Source organism: Carassius carassius, chromosome 46 (assembly GCF_963082965.1).
Source record: "Carassius carassius chromosome 46, fCarCar2.1, whole genome shotgun sequence".
Lineage (NCBI taxonomy): Eukaryota > Metazoa > Chordata > Actinopteri > Cypriniformes > Cyprinidae > Carassius > Carassius carassius.
In genome coordinates, this window is record NC_081800.1 from 6,805,366 (window position 1) to 6,817,545 (window position 12,180).

At 39.6% G+C, this 12,180-nt stretch overlaps 1 protein-coding gene and 1 long non-coding RNA gene across 2 annotated transcripts in view; one reads left to right on the forward strand and one right to left on the reverse strand.

Moving 5' to 3' along the window:
* LOC132128915 (bone morphogenetic protein 7-like) overlaps positions 1-12,180 on the reverse strand; it is a 52,384-nt gene that overhangs the window by 8,892 nt on the left and 31,312 nt on the right. The window contains exon 2 of the mRNA XM_059540319.1: positions 3,309-3,501. Within this exon, the coding sequence (XP_059396302.1) occupies positions 3,309-3,501 (193 nt within the window). The remainder of the gene's footprint in view (positions 1-3,308; positions 3,502-12,180) is intronic.
* LOC132128920 (uncharacterized) overlaps positions 1-12,180 on the forward strand; it is an 80,842-nt gene that overhangs the window by 2,718 nt on the left and 65,944 nt on the right. The gene's annotated exons all lie outside the window — the stretch shown is intronic.

A 12,180-nucleotide genomic window follows, 5' to 3' on the forward strand; every position in this document is an offset into this window, starting at 1 on the left:
GACATACAAGAGGACAGAGATGGAAGGCAAGTGAAGTGAAGCAAAAGAAAATACAATCAAAGACATGCTGATACAAAGAATGATATAAAGGTGTGACTTTTGATTTATCCTGTTCATACATCAGCTTACATGAGCAGCTTGAATACTGTCTGTATGAACACAGTCAAGCTCTTTTTCTACTCTCATAGTAGATGTGAATAACATCCATGTGAACAACTTCCATTCAGTTACAACATTTATTTTTTAATAAGTTTAAATGTATCCAAGTTTAAAAACATATCTCATACCTGTTGAACTGCAAAAAATGTTAAATGTTTCAAACTTCACCTTACTAAAATGTTTCATATTTTATTGAACTAACTTTCATATTTTAATTAGAAATAAATATTTATATGGAAATATTTGTATTTAATTTTTTATTTTCACCGAATATTTTTTTTTTAGCTTTTAGTGGCTGATCATATTATAATATTTAATTGAATTTATATAATTACTAACAATATAATCATTAATATTAATAATAATAATAATAATTAATACTATATATATATATATATATATATATATATATATATATATATATATATATATATATATATATATATATATATATATACAAAATTTGTAAAAGTTGTTATCTTATAAACCTTTATCTTTTATTTAATTTTTTTTTTACTTTTTAAATTGTAACTATTATACAACAAATGTTGACATTTTAATAAAAAAATATTTAAATGGAAATAAAAACTAATATTTAGTATTCAATGAATGTATTTTTAGACAATTATATTATAATATTTAATTCACATATTATATTATATTATATTATATTATATTATATTATATTATATTATATTATATTATATTATATTATATTATATTATATTATATTATAACCTTTCAAATCTGTCAAGTTCCTTTTCTACTCAAATAATAGCAGTAAATAACATCTGGTGACTTCCATACAGTAACATCAAGTCTTACGAATGAAAGCATCAAAGCAACTTTATCCAGGTCTAAAAACATATATTATGCTGAGAAACTGCAAAAATTATGAAACGCTTTAAACTTCGCCTTACTGCTTTAACAAATTTTCAGGAACTCTCGATTTTGTATAGTAAACCACTGATAATTAAAAACTCCATTATTTTCACAGTATTGATTGGAATGACGCTTACAGGAAAAGATGGAGAAGGTGGCAGATAACGTGAAACAGAGGGAAAGGATTAATTATGAGGAGAAATGGGAGAGCGAGAAACAGAGCACACGCTCCAGATGGTAAGCCCTGGGGAGCACTTCATTTCCTTAATTGACAGTAATGGCTTTATAAACGGCTGTTGATCTCAGAGTGTGGCTGCCCTGCACTAAATCAAACAGAGGAATTCAGAGCAAGAGAAGGCGACAGCGAAAGAACGTGACTGAAAGTCAGTATACAACAAAAGACAAGGGAATCACTGCAGGGAGAGGAAGCGGAGGGACTGGAAGCTCATGAACACACTTCAGACGTTTCAGAGACTCAACATCTGCTGCCTCAGCCTAATCCAGTCTCATTTATCTCTTCATTTCTTTCTCTTTTCTCTCCCTGATGGGAGCACAATGGGGAGTGTTGTTCCCCACAGACCTGTCGAGGCAACTGAGGTCTTCAGTAGGGGTCGAGCGGCAGGTAGGAGGAGCTAGACGCTCTTGAACCCAATTCACAGCGCGGGTCACAACGATATTCTAGAAGGTCCCGAACGTGAGGTGAAGGGAAGCCCTGTGGCACACAACTGATTCTTTGAGAGGAGCGCCGCTGAGTCGAATAGGAAACATGGTGTGGTGCGACTGTAAAGTTTGCATTGGGATGGTTGAGTGAGTGAGCACTGTGTGTGCATCAAAATGAATTAGAAGGAAACACAAATCAAATGTGTCCAGAGTTTACAGACCAGAGGAGTTGAGAGCTTTACAGCCCTCAAGAGGAAAGGATTTTCCTTGGAAGTCACAGGCAAGAAACAGCCACCATAAAAAAATTTGTAAGTATATCCAAGGAATCTGCAGACATTTTCCTATATTTTCGATGCTGATTTGGAGGGAAAATCTGCAGAATTTGAGTAGCCCCTCACTTCAGAACACAAGCTCCAGGGGGTGTGATTAGATCCACACCTGGGGGGCGGATATTTGTAGGTTTAGGGATGGAGCTCTGGCAGATGGGTGGGTTAAAGGATCGGGGGGGTGGAGACGGGTGGGAGGAGTTTGATCAGGATCTTGTGTTCTGCAGTGAGGACCATCTCCAGAATTTTGTTGTTGATGTCAAAGGTTTGAAGTCCAATCACTTATTCTAGTGCAATTTCATCTGTCACTTGATAGAAGCTGAACTAACTAGGTAGATGCCAACATGGATAGGTAGAGTGGCTTGTCCACATCCTCAAAACATATTAGAATCAGAATCAGAATGAGCTTTATTGCTAGGTGTTTATACATACGAGGGATTTGTTTTTTCGTGAAAAAAGGAACCCAATTCACAAACACAAGATAACCTACACAAGATAACACACATACACATACAAATGACCCAGACTACGTATCTAACATGTACATGTTCATGTACAACCATTTTTGTTTTGTACAGGACAGTTAAGACTTGACAGGAATTTTTCCTCGTAATATTTATTTATCAGTACGTTTCATGAAGTTTGGATGATATGATCACAAGATATTGGCAAATTTGTTATCATGAGCTTCTATCCGCTAAAAAATTACATGAATAAAAATTATTTTGATACAGTTTTGTCTGGAGCATGTCTCAATGATACACACAAAATTCCATGCACATCAGATTAATGTACTACTATAGGATGAGTCTAAAAAATGTGTAGGCCAAGAATATGTATGCCATTATTTAACTTCACCGATCAGATGGTTACAGTGTTACTAAGGATTTTTAGTTGCTGCAGTTTTGCCATTTTGGTGCAACTTTACATGCGTCCTCGAAGCCCTCTGGTCTATGTGCACAAAGATTTTCTTTAGGTTTAGACATTGCATTCAGGAGATAAAGGTCAATTTTTTAAAAACATAAGTAGCATATTTTTGCCAGCAATGTCCCTAGCTATTGTGTGAAAATTTTAGTGAAGATCTGGTGAATAGCCCGGAAGATAAAAGTGGAAATAAAACTCCCAAGAACATTATTTTAAGATTTTGACCCAAGGATTCAGAGTAAAAAACAACAGATTCTAGCCCCAATGATTCTATAGAGTTAAAATAGAATATACAAATAACCTTATTAGAGTGCCATAATTGATATGGTATATCCACGGCTTACAGTGTAGATGTACCTGTCCGAATGTTCTTCCAGCACCTGGTAGACGCTGATGCGGAAGGTCTCATTGTCAAAGCGCTCCGGAATGAAGTCCTTGTAAATGCGGAACTCTGCAGCAGTCACCGCTTCACCCTCCGGAATCTTGGACAGGTCAAATAGGAATTCTCTGTGATGGCGCCTCACGGGTAAAAACTCCTTATCGTGTTCAACTGTAACAGTAAAAGATAGGCATCCGTGTTATATCAGCACTTCAAAACAGTGTCGAAACGTTTCCACGGCAGAGAAAGGTTAGCTTGACATTCACACCGTGAACTCATGTCACATTCATTTGCACTATTGCCGCCCGCAGGCAAGTCAAGCCGCCCCTTTCTGGTTTTTCATGCATAAACACAGAGCACATTTCTAGACAGATGTTTGAACTCTCCAGAGGCACTGATTGAGACGTAGTCCCACAGACAGCTTTATGTGTCTCTCTTTCTCAAGCCATTTCACTCTTTGTCACTATTTCCTCCATCATCTGGACTCTGAGGCAGAAGGCATCTCACACATTTTGTGAGCTTTGGATTGATTCAAACTGGCTGAGCAAATTGTTTTTACATTTTATCATTGTGAAAACTGTCTGAATGTTTTTTCCAAAGAGGGCAGATTCTGACATTGAGCCTGGAGTGTTTTGGTAGGCAAGGAGCTTGAATTAAACTGATTGTCCAACCCAAAATGAAAATTCTGTCATCATTTACTCAGCCTCATGTTGCTCCAAACCTTTATGAGTTTTTCTTCTGTTGAACACAGAAGAAGATATTGTGAAAAAAGTCGGCAATCAAACAGCCGATGGTAGCCATTGACTTGAATAGCATTGAAAAAACACTATGGAAGTCAATGGCTACCGTCAACCAACATTCTTCAAACTATCTTCTTTTGTACTCGACATAAAAAATAAAATAAAAACGTCCATGTCAAGTTTTCTGTATTTCGACTGGTTGCACATAATGAACTTTTCTGCTTGATATGCTGTACAGTAATTGGGCTTAATGTATTTGGTGTGCAATGTGTACTGACAGAAAAAAATATTTCAGATACACAATAAGAAAACATGAAGAACATGTCTGTCTACAAAGTGTGGAACTCTCACTTTTCAGTGATTGATAAACTCTGTCAGGGACTGAAGATAGCTCTCTGTGTGTCTCTCTGGCTCTTGTTCTGTCTTTTATCACTGTGTGAGAGTGTTACATACACACATGGAGACAATAGCAGCCTTGTTGACTCTTCAGTCAGTGCATCAGAGCCAGAGAAAGCAGCTGTCATCCTCATACCTCTACTGAGAGCCGTGAATCATGGTCTAAAGAGACTCCACTGTGTGAAAATGAAGCTGAATGTTTCTCTTTAGTCGATTTTACACAGTGAGTTCCAGACTCTATGATCTGATCTGGTGGTTCTCAGCTGTTTCACGATCAAGTGATGACCCAGCACCTAGCAAGTTATTAGTAATATCATTTTAATATGGTTTTATTAATTTAATATGGTTTAAAAAAAAACATACTTTTTAAAAAAAGTTTTAATTGAATGACTGTAAAAATTAAAAATAGAAAAAAGTTTGCGTAATAATGTACCATTTTACTTAGAGAATTGAATTTATGCATGTTAACAATAATGTTAATACTGAACAAATCTAAGAAATGTTTTTAAAAAATCAAGAAAATTACACATATTTTAAAGATGATAAAAATATGTAATGCTGTAATATCACAAATTATTCTTTCATAAATATAATATTTCATCATATGACATTTTACATCCAGAACTAACATTGCCTTGTCCAAAAATAAAGCTCCAATTACCTTATATTTCAAGAGATTTATTGATCTTGACACACAGCCATGAAGGTCTGCAGGGGACATATCATTTAATTCATATATTATATTATTTACATATCATTTCCTGCTTGATGTTTGTTTTTTGTATTCAAAGACAACTTTGACTTTGACTTTGCACCACTTGAAACTATTTTCAAATAATATTAGTAATGAAGCAGTAATGTAGAAATAAAAGACATAATAATAATATAAATAATAATAATAATAATAATAATAATAATTACCAGACTACTTAATAAGGGTTTTCTTTTTAAAAATAAAAAAATAAAAAAACATTCACTTCTGCAAAAATTAAAGAAATGCTTTCCATATGTGTATTCATGTCACTGTACTGTATACTATATGATTTTTTTTTTATTTTATAAATAAAGTTAATGAAAACATCAAAGGAATAAATTAACTGACACTGATGACAGATATCACTGACCCAAAATCATAAAACAATAACAATGATAAACCTACAAAGAAAAGATAAAAAACTAAAGCAATTTGAGGAGAGAGATCATCTAAGTCCACACAGCCTTTGATAACACAAAACAATCTTATCCTTTTCAGCTCAGATAAATATGTTTTGCTCTCCTACCTATGCACTTTATTTACATTTCGGATTGCTATTTAGCTGATGTTTATGACAAAATAATTTCAAGCTAATTTCAGCTAATTTCTATCCCTGCATCCCTTTCTCTCATGTCCTTCTCCAGATCCTTTCATCACCTTTTCCACCCATCCTTTGGCCTCTCCATCCACCACTACCTTTCCTCATCCTCCTTTCATAGCACCTTTATAATGGCAGCAAACAGCACAAAGGCCCTACTGTGCAGTAAGGTGAAAGAGAGCGAGGCAGAGCACGCACGGATCTGGTTACCCAGCAGTGACGATTAGCAGGGGGCATTCCGTGTCTCATTGTCCCGCTCTTCTCAGAGGACTGGAATTGTTTACACACCGTTCTAATTCAGAGCTGCCCTTCCATTGAACCCCGTGGGTGCCCCCTCACAGGGCAGACGCAACACCAGGGCCACCTGTGCCCGCTTGGCACACAGTGACGCCTCTCACAGAGACACCCAGACCTCTACAGAAGCTCTAAAGCTCCATAACAATGATGCTTCTTTTTTATTATACAATACTTTATGGGTTCAAAGCCAGAAGAAAACAAGAGCTATTGCACATCTGACAGCTGCACTAACCTGTATAAATCAACACATGCAGAAATGGATCCTGGAAATGGATAATCATTCTAAAGGCCCGTTCACACCAATGATAATAGCTGTAATTTTAAATAAAAAGCTGGTTAAAAAACATTGACAGTCAGTTAGAATCCACTCGACAGAGCTCAAGCATTTAGCTGTTGTGCTATGCTAAAAATCCTTCACCTAATTAAGTGTTCATGGTTAAAAATTAGAGTTTTTTAAAAAATTGCTTAAAAATGTCTTATTATGCTACATTATCACCAAATCATGGATTCAATTCAAACTTGTTTCCGTTCAATCCGCACAGGTTTTGTTTTTTGTTATTCTTTTTGTAATTGACTGATTGGAGGCCTAACAAATTTTTAAAAGAAAGCATGATTTCTGGATAATTTTGGCCACGTTCATTTAAAGGAACACTCCACCTTTTTTTGAAAATAGGTTCATTTTCCTACTCCACTCGATGTCGGGTCTCAGGACTAACCACCTTGTTTCTTCCGTTTGGGCTTACCGATGCTCCGTCCATTTTCCAGGGACTCGTCAACAGAGTGTTGGGTGACATGATTAATCAATTTGTCTTTGTGTATTTGGATGATATCTTGATTTTCTCCCCCTCTCTCCAATTACACACTCAGCATGTCAGACGGGTTCTCCACCGGTTGCTAGAAAACCAGTTGTTTGTCAAGGCATAGAAGTGAGAATTCCACGCCGAGTCTGTTATGTTCCTTGGCCACATTATTTCTACGAGAGGGATTAACCTGATCCCGCTAAAATAGAAGCAGTCGCCCAGTGGCCGGTCCCTGATTCCCATAAGGCTCTGCAGCGTTTCCTGGGTTTTGCCAACTTCTACCTGCGATACATCAGGAATTTTGGTCAGATCGCTGCACCGCTCACAGACTTAACCTCCACTAAGGTGTCCTTCAGATGGAACTGGGAGGCGCAGGTAGCCTTTGACATTTTAAAGTCTCATATTGTCTCTGCTCCTGTTCTGTTGGTTCCAGATCCTGAGGCCCAGTTCATTGTCGAGGTTGATGCTTCGGACGTTGGGGTTGGCGCAGTTCTATCTCAGCGTTCCCTCCGTGATGGGAAGGTGCACCCATGTGCGTTCTTCTCTTGTCGTCTCAGCCCTGCAGAACGTAACAACGACATTGGCAATAGAGAGCTGTTGGCGGTACGATTGGCCTTGGGTGAGTGGCGTCATTGGTTGGAGGGGTCAGTGCAGCCCTTCTTGGTCTGGACGGATCACAAGAACCTTGAATACATCTGTTCGGCCAAGAGGCTGAGCCCGCGTCAGGCTCGCTGGGCGCTCTTCTTTGCCAGATTCATCTTCACCCTCTCGTACTGACCGGGATCTAAGACACCCAAACCCGATGCCCTCTCTCGCCTGTTCGAGGCCCCAGGAAGGGAGATTGCGGCCGAGGCCATTATTCCTGGGGGGGGGGTATCGAGCAGCGAGTTGAGGAAGCCGGTCGAGGGGTGCAGGTGCCGGGGGAGTGCCCAGCGGGCAGGTGCCGGCTGCGCTGCGCTCTGAGGTCACGCATCCAGGTTAGTCTGCCATCCAGGTATTCGGAGAACGTTGTCTGCCATCCGACAATGCTTCTGGTGGCCTGCTATGGCCGCGGATGTTAGACAGTTTGTGTTGGCCTGCCCCACATGTGCACAATGTAAGCCTGTCAATCGCCCTCCTGATGGTCTACTTAATCCTCTCCCTATCCCTTCCCGCCCTTGGTCACACATTGCCCTTGATTTTGTCTCTGGGGTTCCCCCGTCGAAGGGTAACACTGTGATTCTCAAGGTGGTGGATCGCTTTTCCAAAGCAGTTCATTTCATTCCCCTGCCCAAGCTGCCCTCCACCCGGGAGACCGCCCAACTGGTGGTGGATCACGTCTTCCATCTCCATGGGTTGCCGGTGGATGTGGTTTCAGATAGGGGTCCCTAGTTCGTCTTCCGGTTCTGGAGGGAATTTTGTAGACAGATTGGGGCCTCTGTGAGTTTGTCTTCTTGTTTTCATCCCCAGACTAATGGGCAGCGTGAGTGGGCCAACCAGGATCTAGGAAGAATGCTCCGCTGTCTGACATCCAACAATCCGAGTTCCTGGTGCCAACTGCTCTCCTGGGCAGAATACGCTCATAACACCCTTCCTGTGGCAGTGTCAGGTATGTCTCCCTTTGAGTGTGCTGTTGGTTATAACCCACCTCTGTTCCCATCACAGGAACCCGACGCAGCGGTTCCTTCCGCCATTCTTTTGTCCAGCGCTGCCGTCGCACCTGGGAGAAAGTCAGGAGGATTTTGGCCCAAACCTCTGGCCGAACCAAGCCCGCAGCCGATCGTCGCCGGTCCTCTCCTCCTGCCTATGTGTGTGGTCAATGGGTTTGGCTTTCTACCAAGGATCTGCCTCTCCGGGTGCATTCTCGTAAGCTGGCACCCAGATTTATTGGGCCATTCCGCATCACCAAGGTGGTTAATCCGTTGGCGATCAGGCTCAAGCTTCCTCCTACTCTTGGTCGGGTTCACCCAGTGTTTCATGTTTCTAAGGTCAAGCCGGTGTTTTCTTCCCCCCTTAATCCTGCTTGTAATCGCCCCACCCCCTCGTCTTGTGGATGGATCTCCTACCTACACGGTTAGCAGATTACTCGATGAGCGGCGCCGTAGCAGGGGGTTTCAGTATCTTGTGGACTGGGAAGGTAAGTGTTGTTGCTTGGTTGTGGGTTGCGTAGAGTGGACGGGGATCCGGGGAGACACGGACATACAACGCAGAAACACACAAGAAAGCAAAGCATAGGTCACAAACATGAAACAACGCTCTCACAAACACAAGACGCTAGACAAGCCAATATATAGGGATGAGTAATGAGTGACAGCTGTTGCTGATGACAATTAACGGAGACGCCCACAAACTAATCAGTGCTGACGCGTAACACACAGACTTCACCCACAAAATGCAAAACCCAGAGATCACGGTTTACCAACCGTGACAAGTTATCATTGTTGGTGCATCTCATTTCAGAGGCTGTGTCCTCTGGAGGTCACATTTGTCGGCTGCATGCATTGTGGTCTCATTTAAGAAAAGTAAACATAAATAAATTGACTGTGAGGTTTAAAATGGCATATTTTTTTTCTCACTTTCTAATCTAACGGTTACTTTTCTTAAACAAGGCTGCCTTGATGTATGTGGCTGACACATGTAACTCTCATTTTCTTCCAAAAGTCTAAACATTTAGGTTGTAATAGTAGAGGGAAGAGAGGGAAAAGTGATGACAAAAAATATAATAATAAAAAGAGAAATAAAAACAGGATATGTTGCTAGGTAGATTCAAACTCATTCGTCCATTTGAGCACCATGACCTAGCATACATTTTTGGAACATGTGTTTACTGCTAAGCCATGGATCCAACAGATGCTTGCCAAATGGGAAGAAATGAGATTAGAAAATGTTGCAACCTATATCTCAACTCAATAAAAAAAATCTCTTCTCTTCTTCTTCTCTTTCTTTTTGCTTTCTTTATTCTCTTTCTGAAGTCTGCACCTAACTTGGGACATTTCTTTTTAATTGTGTATCAAAGCAACACTTTTTAACTGCTCTATCTCTGTCATACACACATCTCTCTCTTCCTTCTTCTCTCTGGCTCTCCCTGAGTCTTGCTGTACTTCTGTCAGGGAAGATCAAACGGCTTGTTCTAAGAGCTTTTCCATTTCTCTGTAGATTTTATGGATGACGTGCACCAAGCTGTCATTGCTTCACCCTTACACCATTTAAACATACCTCCAGGAATGTACTTAAATGACACACACACACACACTCCTGATAATGTAGACCAGAGCACAGATGCCCATAGAGTCATGCTGCATTCATATCTACACCAGTACAATCACCTCAATAAGCACTGGAACACACTTAAACCACAATTTAAAATTTTTATTCAAGTGTGATTTCACTGATTAAAAACAAACGGTTTCACATGAAATGAGTTTAAGTCTAAATGATAAAACACTAAATATATTGTTGAAAATTAAGACAAAAAGTATTGTGATCTTGTGGTTGTCGAATGTTGTGGAACATATTCATGATTATTATAATTAATGCTGCTTTCACATGCTTTCTGTTATTTCCTGCTTCCCACTTTGAAGTCAAAATTACGAGCCTTTCACACTGAAGTGCTTTGTTTTCAAAAAGAATAGGAAAAATGTATAACTCCAGATTCATTTTTGCCTATTTCTTGGAGAAATCTATTCTGATCTGATTGTACAGAAGATATTTTGGATTTTGAATGAAATGTGGCATCCATTTTCATTGACAACTGTACGTTATTTCCACTATAATTTGGTTAAATTAAAGCTGTTTTCACTGTATAAAATACATACAATAGGGATTATGGCATATATTATACAATATGGTTATTAATATACATGACCAACACAATCTCATGACAGTTTATAACTATATTTCTTTTTCGTACATAGTAAATTGTACGATTTCATATGAAATCACCACCTCATAAAATATGTTTACGTAAAATAAATAATATTTGTAGTGTTCTCATGACACTGGGTTGTGACTGCAATGGAAAGAGAAAGTGATATAGATGTGGTAAATGAATCAAACTTAAAAGTCTCTACAGCAATAGTTCTCTCAGAACTTGAAAAAAAAAGTAGCAAATCTAATAAATAAGACTTGAGAGGCCGTTCATGTCCAATTTCTGACTAGGAGCTCATATTTACAATAATTCTGATAGCAAGTGAAAGCAGCATAACTACTAGGACAACTGTGTGAACTTGTGGAGAACCGACTTAATACATCCACTTAAAATCCCCCTGACAGCAGCTGGAGAATATGACTGGAATTCTAAGGATAATTTGAAGATGCCACATTTTCTCATCTAATGCAATGACTTGTATTTATTTTTAGTGTCTTTTCGGATCCACTGTTTTTATGCATTTCTAGGGAAGAACCCATGAGAACTGGATTCTAGGTGATGGCAATTTGGCTGCATCGTCAAACTTACACAGTGTTCTGAATGCTTTCGACCGAACCAGAAACAAATGATTCAAACAGCCACCTGTTCATTAATGGCATCAGCAGAGCGAGACCAGAGGATTGTCATAGTTGAGCTATTTAATGAGTCTCTTCGCATTTTTCCCCCTAGTTCATGGCGTCATTGTCTGCACACAAGCAAGGCTTCACAGTAAATGAGATCACACACAAATCCACTCAAAACAACACATGGCTACAAACACAATGCATGTGGCTACAGATACACCATGGTCTAAGAAACATCTGCAAATGCACACAAACACACACACACACACAGAGTGAATGATTGCAGCAGTTGTTCTGTTCCGCCCTGTAACCAATAAATAAGATCTCCAGGCTCAGAGCAGCCAGAAGTGATGACACACGAAAACGTGCATCGCCCATCCATAAAGCCTTCAAAAGCCAAAATCCAGGCTGTACCCCAAACCCGTGTCCCAGCGCAGGTGCGCTCCCACTGTGGACAAACACACCCTCCCTGAGCCACCGCAGGCATTTAATCTCTCTGTCAAGGCTTCCACATTAAAGAGGACTTCATGGGCTATGTGGAGCAGATGGAAAGCAGCCTTCTCTCCAGCCTCTTTCAGTCTTCTGTTCTTTGACGGAAGTCCCTTGATGCTCTTTGGTATCATTACCCCATAATTCGATGAACAGCATTTTCAACGTGCAGGACATATTGAAGGGTTTGTTCTTTAAAAAAAATAGACAATAGCCTTTAGTTTGCATTACAGTTCAGCAAAACCATGATTTTACTACATGACATTTCTATCATATCCAGGTGTGATTAGCTCACTATGAGTCAGC